The 24,854-nt window shown below is 41.8% G+C and overlaps 1 protein-coding gene across 2 annotated transcripts in view; it reads left to right on the top strand.

Moving 5' to 3' along the window:
* jade2 (jade family PHD finger 2) overlaps nucleotides 1-24,854 on the top strand; it is a 141,287-nt gene that overhangs the window by 11,484 nt on the left and 104,949 nt on the right. For both annotated transcript variants that reach the window (XM_008401940.3, XM_081615561.1), the window contains exons 2-3: nucleotides 8,655-8,718; nucleotides 14,012-14,097. In XM_008401940.3, coding sequence (XP_008400162.1) covers nucleotides 8,655-8,718; nucleotides 14,012-14,097 — 150 coding nt within the window. The remainder of the gene's footprint in view (nucleotides 1-8,654; nucleotides 8,719-14,011; nucleotides 14,098-24,854) is intronic.

Here is a 24,854-nt window from a genome sequence, read left to right as displayed (position 1 = left end):
TCAATTAATCGCGATTAATCATTTCGGTCACTCACTCTAATATTGCAACAATGAAACATTTGCGATATATCGTTGAAGAATCGATATTCTGTGTTGGTGTTTTTCACTCGGCACAGTGATTACAGTAAAAAGCATAAAAAGGTTTTTCTGGTTTGATTTGCCTCCGGACTCAAACTTCTCCCTCCCTGAGCTGCAGACACACAGAGACGCTGTGCAGCCGTTCAGATTCCTCATCGGGCGGACTGACCACGTCATCACGCGGCGCCGCCGCCGCCTCGGTCGGCTGCCGGCTTTATTTCATAGATGAAAACAAACGTGTAGTTCTGCCCCAGTTCCAGTTCATCTCAGGTTTCTAGGCTGCAGCTAATGGAGCCGTCAGCTTTTCCTGACAGCCGGAGTCGAGTTTTCTCCCGGTTTCTGCAGCTACTGACTCTTAATAATAGATGTGCGTCTTTAAGCGGCGCGCCAAGACGAGAGCAGCTTTTCCTCTGCAGCAGCATCTGCAAGGACGGACGGACGGACGGACAGGATGGATGGATGGACAGAGAGACGGACGGATGGACAGACGGACGGACGGAGAGACAAATGGGATTCAGCAAGTCAGACGGATCTGGAAGCCTGTGGAAAAACTCCAGGGAATCTCCTATTTATAATAGAGCAGGGATGTCCAAAGTGAGGCTCGGGGGCCTTTTCTGGCCGTTTGACTGATTTTGTGCGGCCCCCAACTGTAATTCAAAAATAACACATTTTTGGACCGTAGATGCAGATGGAGATTTTTAATTTGTAATCGGGGTAAAAATTATTACCAACATAATGTACTTAAAAAGAAAAATGTAAAGCAGAAGCAGGAGTTTGCTGCCCAGAGGAGACGCTTCGATTATTGGGTTAATTGGATGATGTGCACTTCTGTGCAGATGATGAATTAAAATACATTTTTGAACGGCAGAGGTTTAGTCTTGACTGCAGCTGACTGTGATTAGGAAGACAAACCCTCAGTTGGATTTTATTTCCCGCTTGCCAAATCAGCAGAAGTGAAATGTTGCCGGGTGAGAATGAGCTGCTGTAAAGCGTCTGGCAGGAGCGAACACCCGGAAACTGTCGTGTGTCGGTGCCAGCTGCTCTCACCTGACTTTCCCTGCGACGCTCGCTGCTGCTGCTGCTGCTGCAGCTGCTGCTGCTGCTGCTGCTGCAGCTGATCCACTTCGCCAGCCTGTGAAACGACTGACTCAGGGTTTCTTATCCTCATGCTCCGCGTTTCCATGCGTGATCCGTTGCGTGTTTAAGACGTCCCCCCTCTAAGCGCTCCGGCAGACATGGGACTCTCGACGGAGTCGGGCAATTAATTAGCTCCCCAGGCGATTGGCTTTCCCAGCATGCATCCTGCAGCCGTCTCACTGCGAGCGGCGCTGCTTCCTCAAAGCTGCGCACAGAAAATGTTTCGATTCATTTCAGAGCCCAGACGAGTCGGGATGCTGTTTGGTGGCTGTCTGGATTTTATGCAACGCAAGTTTAATCTGCGTAGATTAGCCGAGTAGTTGGAAATTAAATAATTCCACTGGATTTCGGTAATCTGAGCTAGATTACATTACGTCAGATGAAGTTGAAGCGGCTTCTGTTGGTAAAGTTCGACGCCCTGAACTGAAACTTTGGTGGATTTTGTTTCACTGCTGTTGATGATCCGTTGCAAGTACAGTTTATTTTTGATGTTTTTATTTTTGCCAGTTTAGTTACTCATAGTTCAGCCATTCAAACAGGGTGGAAAACTTTTAAAACTATAATGGAAGCATTTCTTTCATGATTGAAGCTTTTTCTGTAAAACTGTCTTGAGGCGTTTTGTGTTATTTTTGTGCAAACTAAGAATCTTATGTTTATAAAAGAAAATCTCCCTTTTAGAGGTTTGTTATAGTACGGGCATTTAGGGCGATTAATTGATTAATCAGTGATTAATCGATTGTTGAAATAATAGTTATCTCAGTTAAAAAAGTCCATTTGCTAAAATTACAACATAGTCAGAGCAGTAGTTAAAACTACAAAATGTCCTCAATAGCAAAATAGAAAATCCTCTTTTTGTAAAATTATTTACATAAATATAATTATTTTCCTCATTTTGTCAGCTATGTCAGTTCTGTTCAATTAATATAAAAAATATTCCGTCTGGTGTTTTGGTCTCACTTAAACAGTTTTCTTTACAGAGATTTCATAATTTGTTTGTTTTGTTTGTTTATCCTGGATATTTAAAATGTCTCCCAGCTCCAGAGTTAAATGTTCATCAGAATTTAAAGTTTATTGATGTTTTAGAATCGGTTCTTATATTATTATTATTATTAGGGCTGTTGTAAACGATTATTTTAGTAATCGAGTAATCTATAGATTTTTCTTACGATTAATCGAGTAATCGGATAAAAACAATTATGAAATAAAATATTGGTGAATCTTCCATAACACCAGTGTTACTATCGGATATCAACATCAGTCTATTTTTTCCACCTTTGAGCTTCCCTACCAGTTACTGTTTTGTAGACCGGGGGAGCAACACGGGATATTTACGGCTCCTCCGTTCAGAAACTCATCTACCAGCCATGTTCCGCCTCCCGTTTGTTCAGACCGGGATGATATAAGTTTATTGTGCGGTTCGTCCGTAAAGCTGCTCTTACCCTGTAAGCATCAACCCTCAGCCGCCCGCCGTGTTCAGTCTCTCCGCTCACCTGTAGAAATCCTCCTCAGCTTCTTCCCGCCGTTCAACCAGCAGCTCCGGAGCAGAAAGGCTGCCGGACTCCCGGCATCGCGCCGGTCATTTTAAGGATGTTTATTGGTCCCACAAAAACGATGGAAACCCGGAATTATCACCAATCAGTAAAATCCCCGCGGGCCGAACTTGAAGATTGGGCGTTATGCCGCTAACACGTAGCTTCCGTCAACAACTCAGAGGCGGAAGTCAGAGCTCCGCGCAACGCAAATAATGTTCCGACTGAAACACGGTGCGCTAAATGATAAAACATAAATTAACGAAGCTTCGAGGCAGGAACATTTTCCTCGAGGAATTTTAATAATCGAGGTTCTCGAATCACTCGAGGAATCGTTTCAGCCCTACTTATTATTATTATTATTATTATTATTTCATTTCAGTTATATTACTGGAAAATTGTCTCAAAACAACAATATTATCGTTTATCACGATAAATTCTCTGACAATTTATCACTGAGGTCGAACTTTATGCTCAATTTGGTGTGGAAAACAGAATTTGTTAAATTACTGCTTTCAGGGAGTTTCTGTCATTTTAAACCAAAAAAAGAAAAAATCAAATCTAATTACAGAAAGTTGTAGTTTGGGAAATGCTTCCAGTAAGGTGAACTGATTTTATTTTTGTTTTTTCCTGCACTTTTCCTTCTCTTCTGTTGGAAAGTTTCACTAAATCAATGCAAGTTTTTCTCTGGTCATTTAAGTTGTCAGTTCAGTCGAGCGTTTTTGTTTTCTGCCTCGTTTTTCAGCAGCATTTGCCTCCTAACAGTTCATGACACTGAGAAACAGGAAAAAACTGGAGTTTCCTCCAAAGTAGAGACATCTTTCCAAGTGTTTAAATCAGGCTCAAACGATTAATCAGATTAATCGTCGTCAATCGATTATTGAAGTAATCGTCAATGAATGTAGTGGCTGATTAATCGTTAATTTGAGTACACATAAAAAGTCTGTTTGCTGAAAAATCAACATGTTCAGGTCAATAATTAAGCCAGAATATAAACATTTTGAGATGAAACTTTTGTCTGTAAACACATTTTGCTCAAAACTCCTGAAGTAGCTTCATTACAGGATAGCCATGTTATTTCAGTTTATGCTATGAAGTGTTAATTTTCTTCTTTAAAAAATTAGTTTATTTGTTGAGCATAAAGAGGCTTAAGTAGTTCCGTAACAAATCTCTTTTTTACCCGATTAATCGTCAGAAGACTCGATAGAATAATTGCAGCCCAAGTTTAAATTTTGTGATATTGAAAACAAAATAACTGAAAATCGTTTTATTATTTTTGAACAGATTTTTGTAGAGATTTCGTGCATCTTTTGGCTCCTGCTCTGGTCAGTTAGGCGGGTAAGGAATAAAGAAAGCAGAATGTGGCTCAAGTGGTTCGTTTTATAGCGTAGCAGGAAAAAATGAAGAAACCCTGAGAAGGATCAGAGAGTGACGCTCCTAAACGCTCCCGTCAGAGCCGGAGAGACGAGGAAGGGGCTGACGGACGTGGAAAACCGGAGAGAAAACGAGAGGCTGAGGAAGTCAATGATGTACTTAACCTTCCTCCGCAGACTCCCTGCGTCCCTCCTTGTTATTGTAAAGCGCAGGGGCTGGCGAGGTGAGGCAGAGGGAAGGGGATGAAAAGCTTCTCTGGAGCAGAAAGAGCAGAGGCAGGAAGGGAGAGCTGTGTATTTTTTTTGTCAGCATAAATGTCAGAGTGGTTAAGTGTGCGCGCGGCAGGCGGGGAGGCCGAGGAACAGGAAGAGTCCCATAGAAGAGGGAATTGCCCCATTTTACTGCCACATAAATCTGCCCTCTGCACACTAAACCGCCTCTTTTTGGGTTTCCTGCCTGGATGTGGAAGTTTGCTCAAAGCGAATTTCAGAATCGTTGCTGTTTCATTCGATGATTTCTTTTTTTATCCTTTTTTCTCACATGTTGCATGTTTTGTTTTTCCATTTGCGTCTGAGCTTCTTCTAAAGACAGACCGAGCGTTTTGAAACAAACACCTAAAACTGTAATGATCAGAACTGAGGACCCGAAATTTCAGTCAGACAAGATGTAAAAATCAGAAAATTCTTTATTGAAGACCAGGGTAAGGAGAGGCAAGGAACAGGAACCTCTGAGGACAGAGAAACAGGTTAGGGATGGTTCTAGGGAGGGGAGGCCAAAGGTAAAAAATAGAAAGAGGATCACTAACCTTCCTTGTGTAGTGGGGAAAGAGAGGTCCAGGTAATACAGTGGTAGCGGCCCGTAGCACACCCAGGGATGGACAGAGCTTGGAGGGCAAGGGATGGGGGGCAGACAGATCAAGGCAACAAACTCTCAGAGGGTCAGACGAGGAGCAGTGGTCAGGGTGCGGAAAAAGGGTCAGACACTTGCAGGTAATATCAGGCAGACTGAATCCAAGGGCGAGGCAGGAGGCAGAAGTCAAAAGACAGAAACGGGGTCGAGACCAGAAGACAGAGGCCAGTGGAGGATCCGACGTGGGCAAGGCAAGGCAGGAAAATCCAAGGGACAAAAAAGAGTTCGAGGTCGTGGTCAGGTCAGGTCAGGAAGGAATGCTGGATGTCTACTCACTCTAAGGCTTTCAAAAATCTGGCACTGTCTGCCTGCCTGAGAGCTGAATATAACAGTTGGTGAGCAGGTGGAGGACATGAGCCTGATTGTGCTCCAGCGCAGCAGCATGCAGGTGAGCCAGATGAGCGGAGTAATGAGGAGAAGAGCATAGCAGGCAGACAGACCAGAAACATGACAAAAACAAAACTTCTGGCAAGAAGTTTCAAAAAAATGTAATTTATCGTTTTTCTTCAGTCTGCTGCTTTGGGCTCAACTAAACCTTTTTTTGAAGGACCGTTTTGTTTCCAGAGACTCCAGAATTCATTTATGTTGTTTGTTTATTTTGGATATTTAAAATGTCTTCCAGTTTGTTGATCTCATGTGTTTTTGCATTATCACCATTATGTGACAGGAAAAAGTTCTCAAAACAGCAACATTATTGTTGCAATAAATTCTTTCACTCAGCAAAATGTTTTATCATGACAGGTTCAGTCCAGACTTGCCATCAGGAAACCACTTGCTGCGTTCTTGTTGGTTGTGCAGGGTGCTCCACTAATGCTTTTCAAAGATGTATGGCTGTATAATTTGTTGAGTTGTGGGCGTGGCCAGTAGCAGCAGCAGCTTGTCTGGATTCCCGTCTGATCAGTGAGCGGTTTTAGGGATCACTGGTCTGTGGATCCAAACCTGTTCACCTTTAATGTCTCCATGAAGCTGCAGGTGAAGGAGCTTTGCTGTTTTAGCTGCAGGTTGATTCACCTCTCAGGTTTTTATTTCTCAGATTTTCCAGTCCTGGTGAACTTTTTTCACTAATTTCCTTTTGGCTTCATGTATATTTATTTGCGTTCTTGCTTCGCTGCCCCTCAGACTTCATGGGCCAACGACGTTTTACCCCCTGAGTTGCACATTAACTTGGAGTGGGAAGCAGCTGAAGCTGACACACAGGTCTGCTGTGAGACGGAGCTGCTGCAGTGATTTTTGACAGATTGCAGATCGATCAGATCCTGACTGCGGGAGAAAAGATGCTCCTTCTGGTGAAATCCCTGTGGTTGATGCTGTAGAGGTCGTAGAAAAGGGCAGTGAATCCATCCTGGCTGCGCATCTTTAAAAAGTCTAAGAAAAACCTTAAAATGGATTAAATACATTAACAAAATACATCCTGAGGTATTAAATGTTGATATTGGGGAAAACTGAGGCTTGTATTTTCCATGTCGTTTTTGCGTTTTGTGGCTACTGGTAACTAGCTGCTAATAGCTGCTAACGCCAGCTAGCTGCTAACGCCAGCTGGCTGCTAACGCCAGCTGGCTGCTAACGCCAGCTACCTGCTAACGCCAGCTACCTGCTAACGCCAGCTACCTGCTAACGCCAGCTACCTGCTAACGCCAGCTGGCTGCTAACGCCAGCTGGCTGCTAACGCCAGCTAGCTGCTAACGCCAGCTGGCTGCTAACGCCAGCTGGCTGCTAACGCCAGCTGGCTGCTAACGCCAGCTGGCTGCTAACGCCAGCTGGCTGCTAACGCCAGCTACCTGCTAACGCCAGCTGGCTGCTAACGCCAGCTAGCTGCTAACGCCAGCTGGCTGCTAACGCCAGCTGGCTGCTAATGCCAGCTAGCTTTTTTACATCCATTATGAAAATGTATCACCAGTTGCCTGGATGATGTTCATCTTAAACATTGAGTCACTTCTGTTGATATAAATCACACATATGACTTAATTTGAACATTTCTGTCTTGATAAAGGTCTTAGATTTAATTCATAATGGTCTTAAAAAGTCTTACATTTCAGTTTGTTCAGCCTGCAGAAACCCCGACTCCTCTAAGAATCCATTACGTCTCTCTGTGTGAGGAATTCAGATTTCACCTCATTCTGTTTACCCATCGATTGATTGGTGCCCATTGACCCATTTCTGATATCCATAGTTTTACTTTTTAAATTCTCGATTTATTTTGATGTTTTCTGGTCGACGAGGTTCAGTATTTCTTGCAGATATAAAACTTTTTTCATATTGATTGACAGCAGATCTTGCTTTTAGAAATTAGACAAACATTTCTGGGAGAGGAGCCATCAGAAGGTATTGATCCGCCAATCAGAAATTAATTTACTGAAACTTCAACAAAGAGATTATTTTCAAATTTGAACTTCTTCGATACCTGAGAGAGAGAAGTGATGAGATCTAAAAGATAAGTAGTAATGTTATAAATACAGTCTTTCAGAATAACAACATATTCTAGGATTAGTTTAAGTCATTTAAATGTGGCTCCAGCTGCCGGTGGTTGCAGATCATTTAGTTTCTGTCATTCTCTCCTTCTCACCTGTAACATTTATTTTTATTCACAGCAGCTCTCTGTTCTCCGTCGGTCTTCGCTCGGCTGTTTCTCCTCCTTTCATTTCATTTTCCGTCTGCAGCCCCGGACAGAAACTCTTGCATCACGGTGAAACTCAGAACAAAAGCAGAACCATCAAAGCCTCTTTCTGAGGATAAACTGCGGCTGTTGTGGAAACTGAAAGTTGGATTTTACCTCCAAGTCGACGATAGAAAACAAAAACTTAACCATTAATCACCAAGTTTGACTCACAGGACTGAATTTAATCTGTTCGAACTGCAGCGCCGGTTTTCTGACGTCGTTCTTTCAAAACACTGAATGTTGTTTTATTAAATCATGCAGCTATGGGATGGAAATATTTCTGGCTTTTCCTGCAAGAGAACTTGGTTAATAAAACAGGATTATGATGTATTAAGTATCGCTTGATATTTTCTGTTTTTCTGCTCATTGTAATGAGTTTCTGTAGTATCTTTACTTCATGCCGGAGCATCAAATGGTTCGTAGGTTTTATATTTATTATTAAAATTAAAAGGACAGTTACTACAAATTAAAAGCTTTTTAGAAAACCTTCAAAGTTTTTTGCTTTCTCCTTTTATTTCTACTATTCAGTGACTTTGTTGCACCCAAAACTCAATAGTTTTTAAAGAAAGTTGTATTTTTCCAGACGTCGATCTGAAACCAAGTCTTTCATGAAGCAGCTGCTTTTGTTTCTTTTTTTTAATTCTGGGTTCGTTTGGTTTCACTAAACAGGATTAAAGTCGAAGAAAGAAGCGGAATAAACACACAAAAGCTTTGCTCAAGTAAGAGTAGAAATACTCCAGAATAAAACTATCAAGTAAAAGTGAAATACACCTAAAAATAAATGATCAAGAGTCTCGAACTGAGTGTTTCATGTTTCAGTGTGAATATGTGACGGCTCTCCTCTGGACGCTCTGACAGTCGCCGCTTTCTGTCGCCAGTTTTCATGGCGAACATCTTCTCACTCGTCATCCTCTCTCTCTCTCTCTCTTTCTCTCGCTCGCCCCGGTGCCGCCGCCGCCCCCCGCTGACAGATGGAGAGCGAAAAGAAGAGGAGGAAATACTCCACAAGCAGCAACGACTCCGACACCACTGACAGTAAGTGGAAGAAAGACGAAATGTGGATGTTTTTATCTGAGTTCAAGGCACAAGAATAAAAATTTTAAGGTTTTATTAGTTACAGACGCAAACATGAGTGTTTTTTAATCCTCATTTTAACCAACAAAAACTGGAGCATGATTAGGAAGTTGGATGAAAATGAGGATTTAAAATAAAAGTCAGACGTATGGGATGCATTTGGGCTCAGCTCCCTTTTATTTGTCAATTGGGATAAAAATAAAAAGGGGAATAATTTTTACTTGGGCTGAAATGATTAATCAGATTAAACACGATTAATCGATTACTGAAACAATCAACTAATTTAGTTATTGATTAATCGTTAACTGGAATATAGAGACTCAAAGAAAGTCCAATTGTTGAAAGAACAACATAATCAGTAGAGTAAATGAATAACATTTTGTATTTAAAATCACATTTTGCTACCTAATAATCAATCAATGAATCTACAAAGGATCATTTTATAAAAATGCTAATATTATTTTATATAATGCTAATATAAGATAAAATCAGTTTTTATGTTTAGTCAACATCCAGAAACAAAGTAATTCAGTTAACTTATTGATAATAAAGGTCAGATTTTACTGACCTGTTATTAATCAGATATATATCCAGATTAAATTGAATATTTATTTAATCAGTGTAGATAGTTTTAGTTTTTGGGGCGCGTGTTGCATCCGCCGCCAGGTGTTTGTTTTCTAAAACTGATTTATAATATCGATAAATCCAGTAGTTTTATTTTCCTGATGTTTCCAGATGTTTATATGTCCAGATGTCAGGATGTGGAGATTCGTTTGGTTTCAACGTGATCCATCAGTGAAGCAGCAGCTGCAACAATGTGTCAGAAACAAAATGTTTAGGGTCATTTCACTCTTGCTGATGTGCAAAATGTTTATTTGCTGTCAAAGATGGAGTTTTGAGACCTGCTGACAATTAAAACTGAGATTTCTGCAGAAGTTTAGAGAAAGAATGAAGCATTTTTAATGATTTGTGTCCAGAAGATGCAGAACTAAGAGGTAAGAGCAGAAATACGTCCATGTTTTTACTCAAAAATAACAAAATGTTATTCAAGTACTGAAAACATTTAATATTTAACAATTAAAGTATAGTATAAAGTATAGTGGACATTTTGGTATTTTAAGGACAAAACTGACAATAATTCATATAAGTGACATAAAATGTTTCAAATCTTCAGAAACTTTAACAGAAACTTTAACAGAAGCTGCAGGTTTGAGTTTCTGCTTAAAACATGTTTGTTTTTCATTCAAGTAAGACCAGAAATACTTCAGGATAAAAGTACTGAGTAAAGTAAAACATGCAGCATAGTAAAAGTACTGAAGTAACTGGAAGTAGCTCTTGTTCTGCTTGTGTCTGATCGTGGAGCCGTTTTCTTTCCTGCGGTCTCGGGTCTGTGCGGCGTTTTTGCAGCATCTTTAATGGGCCGTTTGTGCTGCTCTGCGTTTCCTCCTGACCTCTGCAGCTGCAGCTGCTCACTGGAGGTTATCAGGTTTCTAATTGAAGGATGCCCAGGATAATTTGGGCTTCTGGGTCTCTGAGTGCGGCTTCTAATTAACACGCAGCCATGATGGCAGGCTGGCCTGCATGTTGGGTTGTCTGGTCGCGCTGACGGAGTCGAGCAGCTGCCATGTGGGAGCCCAGCTACACTGCAAAAACACTAAATCGTACCTGGTATTTTTGTTCAGCTCGTATCGGAGGATGTGCACCACAAATCTGGAATAAAGTCCAGAAAATCAGCCGGGAGCCCCCCTACTTAGAGTTGATTTTGAAACATCATAAATGAAACATTAGTCAACAGTATGATGTGTAACGACGGGAAAATGTAATATTTCAATTGTTGACTATTTTTTTATGACTTTGTATTTTTGTTTTTATGATGTAAAGCTCTTTGAAATGTGCTATACAAATAAAATTTGATTGATTAATAGTTGAAAGAAGACAAAACTGACTTAAAAGTAACTTTTCAGTCAGATATATGAGCTTGTTTTTAGTCAGTAGAAGTAAATAAGGAGATTATTTCACTTATAAAACAGGAAAATGTCGTTATAAGTGAAATAATCTAGAGCTTTCTCATCAATATTAAATAATTATTTACTTAAATGAAGCTCTTATTTCTTATAAGTTTGTTTTGTTTTATTTCAAGTGAACTAAGATATTTGCTGTAGAAACTGAACCAGAACACTTGGTAAGATTGCGTGTTTTTACAGTGTAGTGATTCGCCCACATTCTGGTTCTGATGGTTTTCTGTCCATGTGACTCTGGACCACGTTGCTCTTTAACGCTGGACTTTGACTCCACCAGCAGGTGAAAGTCTGATGGCTCCTGCAGAGAATCTGCACGGCTGCAGGAGGAGAGCAGTTTGCTCCTCATTGTCGAGCTTCCTGTCTGTTTGGAGCGGGAACCAAACTCCCATCAGGAGATTTTGGTGCTCCAGCGTGGCGTTGGCGGCCGCTCCGGTTCTCTCCTGATGTGTGGCCTGACTGCTCCGGGTCGGTTCCAGGAACCTCCAGACAGGACAGGCTGAGCAGAGCCTAAAACCAAACGACCTCGTCACTCTGGCAACGTACCAGGCCGGTCGCTCTGGGCCGGCCGCTCTGGGCCGGTCGCTCCGTGTCGGTCGCTCCGTGTCGGTCGCTCCGTGTCGGTCGCTCCGTGTCAGTCGCTCCGGGCCGGTCGGTCCGGTCACTCTGGGCCGGTCGCTCCGGGCCGGTCGCTCCGGGCCGTTGGGTCCGGGTCGGTCGCTCATGGCCGGTCGCTCCGGGCCGGTCGCTCCGTGTCGGTCGCTCCGGGCCGGTCGCTCCGGGCCGTTGGGTCCGGGTCGGTCGCTCATGGCCGGTCGCTCCGGGCCGGTCGCTCCGTGTCGGTCGCTCCGTGTCGGTCGCTCCGTGTCAGTCGCTCCGGGCCGGTCGGTCCGGTCGCTCCGGGCCGGTCGCTCCGGGTCGGTCGCTCCGGGTCGGTCGCTCCGGGTCGGTCGCTCATAGCCGGTCGCTCCGGGCCGGTCACTCCGGGCCGTTGGGTCCGGGCCGGTCGCTCATGGCCGGTCGGTCCGGTCGCTCCGGGCCGTTGGGTCCGGGCCGGTCGCTCATGGCCGGTCGCTCCGGGCCGTTGGGTCCGGGTCGGTCGCTCATGGCCGGTCGCTCCGGGCCGTTGGGTCCGGGTCGGTCGCTCATGGCCGGTCGGTCCGGTCGCTCCGGGCCGTTGGGTCCGGGCCGGTCGCTCATGGCCGGTCGCTCCGGGCCGTTGGGTCCGGGTCGGTCGCTCATGGCCGGTCGCTCCGGGCCGTTGGGTCCGGGTCGGTCGCTCATGGCCGGTCGGTCCGGTCGCTCCGGGCCGTTGGGTCCGGGCCGGTCGCTCCGGGTCGGTCGCTCCGGGTCGGTCGCTCATGGCCGGTCGCTCCGGGCCGGTCACTCCGGGCCGTTGGGTCCGGGCCGGTCGCTCATGGCCGGTCGGTCCGGTCGCTCCGGGCCGTTGGGTCCGGGCCGGTCGCTCATGGCCGGTCGCTCCGGGCCGTTGGGTCCGGGCCGGTCGCTCATGGCCGGTCGCTCATGGCCGGTCGGTCCGGTCGCTCCGGGCCGTTGGGTCCGGGTCGGTCGCTCATGGCCGGTCGGTCCGGTCGCTCCGGGCCGTTGGGTCCGGGCCGGTCGCTCCGGGTCGGTCGCTCCGGGCCGGTCGCTCCGGGCCGGTCGCTCCGGGCCAAGAAATCAATTAAGGGATAAATTAAAAAATTAAAATTCACATGATTTATCGTTTCTCTCTTTCTACCAGAAACTGGATGATAAAAGTTTTCAGTCTGGTGTTTTGGTCTCAACCAGCAGAGACTTTATAATTCATTCTATTTGTGCTGGATATTTAAAATGTCTTCCAGTTCCTGCATGAAATGTTTATTTAAAGTTTATTGACCTTTGAGAATCAGTTCTTACTTCATTATTATTTCATTAGCATAATATTACTGGACAATGGTCTTAAATCAACAGTATTATCATTAATGACAATAACTTCTTAGTGATTCCCAAATCTCCACGTTTCATTTTGCCGCATTCAGCCAGAGAAACGAATCGTCTTTTTGTCCAGATGTGAGCAGCAACACGCAGCAACGCGCAGCAACGCGCAGCAACATGCAACGAGTCGATGCGACATCAGGAAAGACGGTCATTTAGCAACTGGAGGTCAAAAAGGTTTTAATGTTTGGCAGCGACAAGCTTTAGCCGAATCCTCATCGATAAATACACACTCCTTCACTGATTCTGCTGAGTGTGTGTGTGTGTGTGTAGAAGAGGTCGGTGACCTCTGACGGCCAGCATGGCGGCTGTCCTCCCTGAGCGGCGCTCGCTGCCAGCATGGCGGCGGCTCTGCTGGCGGTGGAGCAGCGTGCTGAGCGCTCACACATTAAACCAGACTCAGTCCAAGAGATGCTGCCTAATTACATCCATCATTGTTCGGCATGCAGACCCAGTCAGACGCGGTTCGAGTGTTGAAGTGACGCAGTGAAACCCGGTGGAGCTGCTGGTGAAGCGGTGGGTGGATGATGGCTCCAGCCTCTGCTTAATTACAATTAGGTTGAGTATTAATGAGCTCGTAATGGAGCGTAGTGGAGCCGGGCGCTAACGAGATGTTATTTATAATGTCGTTACCTAATTAACCTCCTCATGGATCGTCATCAGTTAAAGCCTTCAGCCGCTTTCCTTTTTCATTTATTCATTTAATTCAAACAGGTTGTTAAAAACTAGTTATCAGTCAGACGAGATGATTAACCAAGAACAAATTAATTAGCTTAGCGTTAGTTTCCTGTTTGAAAACGAGTCAACATTTACTTGATTTATATGCCTTTTCAATATTCTATACTAACAAATAAACAATTTAACATAAACAAAATGATTACAAACTAACGACAGGCAAAAATACAGATTCATAGTAATAATTATAATAATATTATTGTAAATAACATCAGAATAATTACCAACTTTGCCAATTTACACCCTATAAATTCCTCATAATCTATTTTATATAACAAAATAATAAAAAATAATTTATTTTAAAAGATAAAAGCTTTGAGCTCCATAATAACTTTTGTTGTGCAGATTTCCTGCTGATTCATCGTTAAGCCCTCATCATTGTTTCGGCATTTCTCCAGCTCTCTAACGAACTGCAGCGAAGGATTTCACACCTCAAACAAACTGAATTTTTTTGCTGAATTAAAATCTTCGGCATAAAGGGACCAGAAAGGGATGATCGATGTGTGTTTCTAACGGTCCTGCAGGTCAGGTGACGTCGTGGTCCAGGTCCTCTAAGAACACCGGCACCAGCAGCACCTGGGTCCGCCTCCCGCACAAGAAGCCATCTGAGGTAGGACAGCTGCTGCTTTGGGTTTCACTGCCCTGGAGCTCCACTTTGACCAGATTATTTAAAAGCAGTTATTGATGATTCAGACGCAGCAGGTTCCAGGCAGTTGAAAGGGATTTAGTCTCGATATGAAGGACGGCAGCAGCTGCATTTCTATTGACCAAATAATTTGATATTTTGAAAATGATTTTGCTTAATGGGAAACATGGCAATTTCAAAGAAACGTGTTTTTTAATGACACGAGTCACATGATCAGAAACAGGATGTTGCTACTGGTGGAAACCAAGAAGAAGACAGGAAGCAGTTGGAGGAGGATGATGCTTCATGTCAAACTTATTCAACTCATTGTGATGATTTTAATCACGTTTTTTATTTAATGGAAACCAGCCAGTGTTTCAGCAGTTTGGCTGTTTTCTGGAGGTTTATTCCAGATCTTTGGTGCGTAGAAACTGAATGCTGCTTCTCCTGAGAAACGCGACTAAAGATAAACACATGGATGAGTTTCTTGTTCTCTAAGGTCAGAGGTCATCTCTGGTTTCTTTCTGTAATAACCGAAACTGTGCGCTAAAGGTTTATTTCTGTTCAGCTTCAGATCTCTGATGTAAAACTCACTGAGTCGATGTAATTTTATGTGAAGTAAACATTTCTGTATTTAAATATATTTCAGTTTTATATTTCACACAAAGATGTTGGTCCGGTCCCTTTCTCATAAAATACATTTCCAGCCAGAGAAACTGCATTTTTATGAACTTTTCATTATAAAATCCCTCAGAATCGATGTTTGGTGTGTGTGTGTGTGTGTGTGTGTGTGTGTGTGTGTGTGTGTGTGTGTGTGTGTGTGTGTGTGTGTGTGTGTGTGTGTGTGTGTGTGTGTGTGTGTGTGTGTGTGTGTGAAGACTGGAAGTGGCTCCTGCTGCTTCACTGAGCAGCTTCAGCTTTAGTTTTTTGCTGTAATGCTGCAGATTCATAGAAGTATGAATTCAGATTTTAAAATGAGACGACATTGTCCTGATGTGCCTCAGAGTGTGAGGTTCTCCGCCGGTCCGGTTCGCGTTCTGCAGAGCAGGACGGGTTGGTTAAACACAGGGTTGGAGCCTCTGCTCATCCAGTTGGGAGCTGGAGAACAATCACACATTCCTCCCACTCCAGCCAGGTTGCTTTTTAAATTCACCTTCAAGAATTATTTCTGTGGTCCGTCTACGTTTAGGAGGTAAACAACCCGTTCGCCTCCACAGAGACTCGGACTGAAGGGAAGTTGACGTAGTTTGTTGATTTTTGCAGCTTTCAGAAAGAGAAAATGACATCTCTGCCCCGAGAGTGCGAGTCGTCAGCAGAGCATGTGTCGGGCTTCCTTCGCCTCCATGCAGCTAACCACAGGCTGCTGGAAGGTCCTGTCAGCAATCAGCTCTCTGCTCTGACCCGGGCCTCCGCCGCGGAGCCAGGGGCCACGTCCCCTTTCAAAACGCTGCCTCTGCTGCTGCTTCGTTTTGTGCAAGTGATGAGAGAGGTTGCATAAAAAATGAAATAGAAAAGACAGTCAGGAATATCATCTGAAGAGAAGATCGTAAAAGGTTTTCATGTTTTGGTTCAACTGCAGAAATATGGCAACTGTTCTGGAAGCTTATCTGCACCGCAGACGATGGATTCATGGAAAATTAACCTTTTCCATGTTTTTGTGCTTTTATTTGAGCTTCATCTGCTTCTATAAGCAAACCAAGCACTTAGAAACACCTAGTTGTTTTCTGAAAATATATTAATGTCTTTTGGTTACTGCACTGCACAATGGCTATGAGGTCATTTAAAAAGGTCATTTAAAATGCTGTACAATGGCTGCTGGAAAAGATGAGATTTTTGTTGTCGACTCATCATCCAGAAACCACTTGCTCCATTCCGGTTGGTTGTGCAGGATGCTCCACTGATGCTTTTCAAAGACGTACTGTTGTGTAATTGTGCATCTGTTTGCTGCCATTTTGTTTTGTGAGTGTAAACGTTGAGTTGGGGGCGTGGCCAGCAGCAGCCTGCCTGGATTTAAAGAGACAGAGACCCTAAAACAGCTCAGACTGAAATCTGATTTAAAACACAAAAGGTTTTACCAGATTTAAAAACAACAAACTTTTTTCCTTCAGCTGGTTCATCTTCTATCTATTTATGCTTTATGATTCACTCTTGCCTGATTATTATTTTTTTGAGTAAAAATCACTGAAATTAAGTGTTTGTTGTCCCTTTTACTATTAAAATAAATTAAATTTAAAGCTGAAATCTGAATGAATTCTGTGTGTTGCATTGTAAGGTGTTAAACTGCCCGTAACCTTTTTGGACATTGCACCAAAACTTTGTTTTTAAATGTGGATCTGCACCGACTGCCTGGTGCAGATCCACATAAACCAAATTTATCTGGTCTTAAATTACAATTGAGGGCCGCAGAAAAAACGTTTGGAGGGCTGCAAACGGCCCCCGGGCCACAGTTTGGATATTACTGTGCAAAAGATCATAGATCTGCCTAACCTGTTAAAGTTAGTAACCACCATGCCCTGGAATCAAACAGGCATCAGATTTGTGAATCTGCTGATTCAGCGGAAACAGAAATAAAAATGGAGGCTGAGGGTAAAGACAGCCTTCCTAGTGCAGACATGTTCACTGGAGAGACGGTGCAGAGGCAGAGCGCCGAGCTTCGTCTCCAGAGACCGGAGCTGAACTCGTCTTCGTCAGAGAAACCTCGCTGCTCTCCTCCCCCTGGGAATCGTATGACAGTCTGCATGTCATGGAACAAGGACACACACGTCGGTTCAGAGGCGTAATGAGACAGCAGGATGAATTTCCACTCTTTGTTCTCGGGGGGATTTCCTCTCTGAAATCGTTCCCCACACAGATGGGGGTGTGTATTCAAATCCTCTTTCATCTCCGTCTTTATTTCACACAAGTTGTTGTTTTTTTCTATCTTGTGCCAGTAACTAAATCAAAGTTTGACATTATTTCGTGTTGGTTTTCAGTTGTATATAATTTACATGCATCTTTTCTGACATCAAATCAGACTAAAAGTTTCCTGATTTAAACCAAAATTAATTTCTTCTAATTCATAAAATCTTCAAATTACTTCTGAAGCCCAGATGATGATGAGCTTAATTCACATTGTAGTTGACTAGAATGGGGATTTATTTTAAGGTAACACGCATACGGCTTCCTGTTGACTGGATGGGGATTTATTTTAAGGTAACACGCATACGGCTTCCTGTTGACTGGATGGGGATTTATTTTAAGGTAACACGCATACGGCTTCCTGTTGACTAGAATGGGGATTTATTTTAAGGTAACACATACGGCTTCCTGTTGACTCGATGGGGATTTATTTTAAGGTAACACCCATACGGCTTCCTGCCTCGACATCAACAAAAGCACAAAATCCTGATTAAAAATGTTAAACTGTCAGATTATTAAATTTATAACAAACATTTAGTGAAATAATCTTGAACTTTTCCATCAATATTAAGGAATTATTTACATAAAATAAACATCTTGCTGGAATGTTAGTTTTGTCTTAAGATATTTGCACTAGAAACTTTTTCATTTTATGCAATAAAATGTTTATTTTTGGATTAAAATCAGGAAATGAATTGTTTGCATTTCTAATATTGTATAAAATTTGAAAAATCTGCAGAATATGCCAATTTGTTCATCCGATTATTCAATTAATTGTCAGAATATCGAGTTAATAAAATAATCATTAGCAGCGAAATGTGTATCAAATTAAAATGACAGCAGATAAACTATCATCATCATATGTTCGTCTTTAATCTGCGATTCTGAGCTACTTCTGTGTTAACCAGGAATGTTCTGGATGCGTCGAAGGATGAAGTTTAATCTGATTAAAACCAGGTTTAGATGCGAATGTAGAAAACGGCTGAAACACAAACGAACGAAGCTTCGATTAAATGTCGATGGAATGGCATTCGTATCTTTTACCAAATGTCTGGAAACATGTTTTTATGTGATTCTGTAAATAAAAGGACGGGATAATGAAGTCAGACATCTACAGCTTGTTGTCTTAGAAACGTTTAGCGTCCTGCAGGCGACAGGCGGAGCGCCTCCTGGTGTTCGGCGGCGGAAGGAAGGAAGGAAGGAAGGAAGGAAGGAAGGAAGGAAGGAAGTGACGTCGGTGAGGTTTCCCAGCGCAGCAGAGCAGGTGTGAAGCCGCGCCGCTGCCTTCCTGAGCGATCTGCTTCTCAGGGCTGCAGGTTTAGTGTGTAAAGGTGCAAAGCTCAGAGCAAACCACTGGATTTGTTCAAAAACACTTTTTACGGTCTGACCTTTGAATGTGGGGCAGCGCAGTGCAGCGACGTTTCCACGGTTAGTTCACAAACGGTGACATCAGTGATCACATGACGGGATCTTCACGTTCATCAAGAAGCTAAAGGTCAGCTGGCTAAATCAGTTTGAGATATTTTGGTGCCAGAGGAAATGGAGATGCACCGATCAGGCTCTTACCGGTCGATACCGATTTTGGATCAATATGAAAAATATTTATCTGAAATGGAAAAAAGTTCCTCAGTCGGCATCAAAAGTGTTGAAAGTCACTGAGCTGCTGAAGCTTTTGGCTTCGTATCATGATACACCTGCAGTGTTTGGCATGATCAGTGTTTTTATAACTCGTCTTTCCAAATAAACTCTGAAATCTTTCAGTGCAAATAAAACAAATCCTTTATGTAAAACACTAAATCCATAAATGTTTCTGGTTTTAATGTGACAGTGTGAAAATTTACCTCTGCAGGAATCAGATTGAGTCTGTTTTCAGTCCGTTGTGTGCTGATTAGTTGTCGACTCGACGCTCTGAACTCGACGTTTTGAAACAGATTCTCCTTCAGGAAGTCTGTAAAGCAGCCAGCTGATTGAAATCATTGTGCAGCGGATGAATAGAACCTGATTAGCTGCTCCGCTTTGTTTTCTTCTGTTTACGTAACAAAAGCTTTCAGTTTTCACACCTTAGGAAGAAATTAGCATATCTTTGCATCGAATGTTGAGATCAGAGCTGGATTATTTTAATTAGCAGATAATTACTCACCTGGAAACATTTATTTCTCACTCACCTACATGAAATATCTCCAAACAGCCACATTTATCTTTAACTTCTTGTTTTTAAGGTTTTGTGGTTTTATTTGAAGGTATTCAGAGAGAAAGGAGGGTAAAGGGAGAGGAAAGGCATTAGGCAAAAGTGGGCAGGCTGGGAATCGAACCTCCGACCTCCGAGGACTGAGCCTCCATGCAAATCACACGTCTTTATGTGATTAGTGAAGAATCGCATTACAGGTTTGTTTCTGAAGAGCAGATGTTTGTGGGTTTGGAGTCATTTGCTGTGAACTGGTGCTGCATAGCTGGTGAAGGATATTTGTATAATAATAAACCAGTTTATTGGTTTTAAAGTCTGGATTCTGCTGCAGGGTTTCGGTTGAACTGGGTCCATATTCACCAGGGGTGTCCAAAGTGCGGCCCGGGGGCCATTTGTGGCCTTTAAAATGATTTTGTGTTCCAAGTCTCCTGACTTAAGACCGGCTTAAATGTGGTTTTCCAGGCAGTTGCCATTTAAAAACAAAGTTATGGAGAAACTATCAAAACCGTTAGAGGCAGTTTAACTTCTTGCGAGGTCTTCATCCAGGTTTTTGCCTTAAGTTTAATTTATTTTGACAGTAAAAGGGACAACAACCATCCTGTGATTGTCACTAAAATACAAACCTGGGCAAAATCAAAGAAGAGTGAATCATAAAAGCATAAACAGATAAAAGATGATCAACCAGAAGCATGTAGGAAATAGTTTATTGTTTTTAAATCCAGCCAGAATAGTTTTCAGTTCGTCAGCTTTGGTAAACATTGTTAGCCTGTCGTGTGTGAAGATACGGGAACGCCGAGTTTGTGATGCTAACAGCTGCCGCGGCTCATTAGCGTTCAGCGATTCTCCATAGCAACCAGATGTAAACAGTTGAGAGTTGCACACAAACGCCAGTGAGTGGATGGAGAGCTGTGCATGTCGACACATCCCGGTGGGGAAACCAGGGCTCACACTCACATTCACACACAGCGAGCCAACAGCCTCCAGCTGTGGTAGTAAACTGTCACCTTCCAGCTCCTCCAGGCACAGAGCGTCTCCTCCTCCTGCAAACAAACAAACATGGCTGCAGAAACCAGGATCGCCGCCGCTGGGAGGGATGGAGGAGCTTCTCTGCTTGAAAGTTAATCAGATATAAAACTGGAACTTTAAACAGATTTCTCATTCAACCACTTAAACTTTTTACACAATATTAGAAATGCATCAAAAGATGCAAAAAACAAAAATATCCCTTTTTATGTCTAAAATGCACCAACAGCTTTCCTTTAGTGAACACTTGATCTAAAAAGCCCTTCCAGCATCAACATGTGAAAATCTCAGGCCTTCCTGCTGGATGCAGACGTGGCTGATCAGCTGATGTTTAGATGAATTGATCAGTAACTGCATAGTGAAAGGTGAAGCTAACGCCATACGAGGCTTTATAGAATATATTTACAGACAAATGTTTGTTATTTTAGATGAAAATCTACATCTTTTCTGTTTAGTTTAGGCTTAATTACTGCAAAATTGCCTTTTTTCAATTATTAAATTAGCCGATTATTTGAATAATTGATTCCTCACGATGAATCTGATTAATCAATTCAACCCTACATCTGTTGCAACCAAATATTAATTTGAATAAATATGTCGAACCTTGAAGCAGGTGAACGACAACATTTTTCTCCTAAATATCATTCCTGTAGTGAATTTAAACCAGGTGAAACTAAAATCTTGATGCTTCTTTGTAAACATATTTACAAACAAAGATGTTTGTTTTTTTTTATCTTAAAAACAAAATATAAATACATTTTGTAGTTTCAGCTGAATTTTTTCTCTGAAAATGTTGATGTTTCCCCAGCAAATGGTTAAATATTAATCAGTTTCTACATTAGTTGACGATTAATGCGATTAATCGTTTCAGCCCTAATCAAATTACTTCCCGTATAATGATATATGTTAATTTAATTTTTATGTTTTATTTTAAATAATACTCAAAAACCCGCTAAGTCATAAAGTTGTCACTATGCACACTTTGAAACCTTCCAGGTGAGTATTTTTATTTAATCAGTTGTTTTGACAAAAGTTGATTATTAATCAGAACCTCACACAGAAGTACTATAATTTACAAGAGCAACGAGATAATATGTAAAAATGTAAATAATTATGTGCAAATTCAGTGTGAAAGGAAATCATCTGATCATCTGTGGAGTCTATTAAACTGACATGCTGCATTTTCTCATATCTCCCAGGAAAGTATATATAATATAATCCTAGTTTTGCTGCTGCAGCCGAAATGCTGATGAACGTCATAAAATAAAAACTGAAGCCTGGAAAACGACCTTCCCTCCAACATTCTCTGTCCTTTTGGTGTTAAATTTTATGCACAGTTGATTACAAACAATCTGAGTAAATGTTATTAAAGAAGCATTATGAGGTAGCCTGTAAATTAAGACGATTTTAGTTATCGATTAATCAATTAATTGGATACAAAATGGCACATTCTGCACGTTTCTTTAAAAAAATATATATTTGAAATACATCAAAAATGCAAATGACTCAATTCCTTTTGTTTTAAATCAGAAAATGATCATTTTATGGTAAACATGCAGTAACAGCATTCCTTTAGAGAACGATTAATCATTTGTAAATAAATCATCAGCATGTGAAAAGCTCAGACTTTTCTGCTGCTGGATTATTGATCTGTTGATTAATTTTAGGATTAATTGATAATTTTTTCACATAATTTGCAGTGGGTTAAACTAAAACTTGAGTTTTGGGCAGAATAATTTTTCCTTTTGTTAAATGCAAAATGTTTATATTTTATAAAACATTTTTGTTTTAATTATTGCTCCGACTGTTTTTCCTTTTTTGAGTCTTTATACTAGAGTTAACGATTAATCAGTGACTAAATTAGTTGACGATTATTTCAATAATCGATTAATCTGATTAATCGTTCAGACCTGATGTGAAGATGAGTATAAGTATTTATAGGACAGTCTGTGTTTTGTTTGGTTATGATGACACTAAAATGTAAATAAATAGGCTAAAACCAATAAAAGTTGTTTTTGTGACGTAATTCACTGGAGATGAAAAACCTTAAAATGATGTTGCACATTTTATGCATTAGAAGAAATTGTATTTAGTTTCCTAATTCTTTAGGGTTTGATTACACAAATGTGTTAAAAATGGTTCTTTCATAAATTAAATAACCGCTGATTTAATCCATTAACGTGGTTCTACTTATAAAAGCTTGGTTATAAAAAGACTGATTGTATTTCCGCTGTAGTGCCACGGTGTTGGTAATAATTGTACTGACAGATGAATGTTGGTTTCATCTGAACCAGCCGTCTCTGACCCGCCTGCTCTGCTGTTTCGGTGAATTCGGCTCCTTCAGCGTGGCGACTGAACCGCGTCTCAGTGTGCAGACGCAGCATTAATCATGTAGCTGTTTTGATTGTTTCAGCCACACGACTGTAAAACTAGGTCACGTCTCCACCCTGCGTTTCACCAGATCCTCTGCCTCAGCTGCTGCAACCAGAATCATATTTGCATCTCGGTCCGTGGGGGGAAATTGGCTCCTGCCTCTTAAGTCTCCTTCAATATTTCTCGTCTGTGACCCAGTTTTTAAGGTTCATTTATTGAGGAAAGTTTCTTTTCACATTCCTGCTCTCTCATTTCACTTCAGAGCTGCAGAGGAAACGTAAAGCTCCTCTCTGTCCACCGAGTGGTTTGGGGTTCCCCAAGTCAGTGGCAGGAAGTTAAAATCATCCTAACCCATATAAACTCTGGTTGGATATGGGTAGAGCTGCAGCTAGCGATTATTTTAACAATCGGTTTTCCTGAACGATTAATCGATCAATCGGGTAAACTGTTGCCACATTCAGCAGATTCCTGTGGTAAACTGTTCATTTGTAGCAAAGGATGTGAAAAGCTCAGCTTTCTCTGCTCGACATCAGCAGGTCTGAACTGTTGATTCATTTCTTGGATTATTTTTTTAACACTGACATATTTACAGGATTTACAACTTAGTCCAGCAAATGTTTAGTCTGTAGTTAATGATTAACTACATTAATCATTAATGTAGTTAATTGATGACTAAATTAGTGGGATTTTTTGATAATTAATCATATTAATCGTTTCGGATATGAATTGATTTTAATATCCAGCCCTGTTTCCAACTTTTCTGAAGTTTTTGAACCACAATAAAAACTTTTGTTTGTTTGGAAATATGTTAAAACTTTGACTTGTATGTTGATGCACATTCTTTTAAGATACTTTTGTTTTTTAAATATAATTTTCTTGCCATCTGTTCCCTTGTTTTCCTGTTAATCCCTTCAGAACCGCTTTAATTATTTACGTCACATGTTCAACAAGTTATTGGAAATACTCCTGTGAGGCTTTGAGCAGCTGCTGCAGATTTATCAGCTGCTCATCGACGGCGCTAATCTCTCATTCCATCACATAACAGAGACGCTCTGTGGGATGGGGATGTGTGGAGAACAGTGAAGTCATTATGCAAGTCTGAGATGATTTGAGGCATGAAGCCTGTTAGGTAGGACGGGTCCATGTTTTCATGTTGCTTTGGTCAAATTCTGACTGAAACATTTTATCTCATTTGTTGGAAATTTGTAGCCATTATATTGATAAATACAGTCCTTTGCTTCATGGTCTGACATGTTTATTCAAATTAATATTTGCTTGTATCAGATATAAGGTTGAAACGATTAATCAGTTATTCAAATAGTCAACTAATTTATTTATTAGTTGATAAAAAACTAGCTAAAACTAAGCAAGAAGATGTAAATTTTCCCGACTTTAAGCTGAATTCGTCCAAATAGTTTGAAAGTATGTTTTCTCTCTTTCCTTTTTACGGACAGTTTCTGTTTAAATCTAGGAATGGAAAGAGATGGAAGCATGTTTGACTTGCTTTACTTTTGCGTTTTGAACAAAAGTTTGTGTCCTAAATACATAAAACTCAACATGCATGGAAAAACCTCACATTGTAGCAGGAAGACCTTCAGTGTTGAAAATGCCTCATGAAGCGACTCGTGGATTATTACCAGAAAACGCAAATGAAAACACATTCGCTGTGTCCCTTAGGGGCCACCGTAGAAAGCTCTCCACAATGACGTGGGTTAATTATAACTAATATCAGCATCTCAGCGTTCGGCAGTCGGAGTGCAGTTGCATGTTTTCCGGATATCATGTTTCCCTTTTGTTCATTTAACTAGTTTCCAAGTTTTAACAAAGTTAACAGATAATTTTGGCGGCTGTTTCGTTTTTTACTTATTCCTTATTGTAAGCATGAATCAGTGACATTTCTTAAAGCTTACAGGCCAAAAACCACATCTGCTCAGACTGAGCGCAGTCAGTCAGCGGCAGCCGCATTGAAGCAGGAACAAAGCTTAATTGCGTGACCTTTGAGCGGCGCGTTGGCAATCAGCCTGCCCTTGGCGTGGAAGGGGAGCGCCGCAGTCGCTCCGCGAATCATTCAGGCCAGCGCCGTGCGATGAGGAGCCGCGTTCAGACAAACCTCAAAAGGACTTGTTCGCTGTCTCGTCTCAAGCTAATGAGGGCCACAAATTGTAGGCTCTGTATCTTTTCAGAGCTCAGAACTATATGAAGACAGGATAATAGCTACAGATGTGACATTTTGCAGATCTGAGAGGGAGAAAGGAGTTTTTAG

This window comes from Poecilia reticulata, chromosome 14, assembly GCF_904066995.2.
Source record: "Poecilia reticulata chromosome 14, P_reticulata-male-v2, whole genome shotgun sequence".
Lineage (NCBI taxonomy): Eukaryota > Metazoa > Chordata > Actinopteri > Cyprinodontiformes > Poeciliidae > Poecilia > Poecilia reticulata.
Note: the sequence above shows the minus strand (reverse complement) of the source record. Positions and strands in the feature narration are given on the sequence as shown.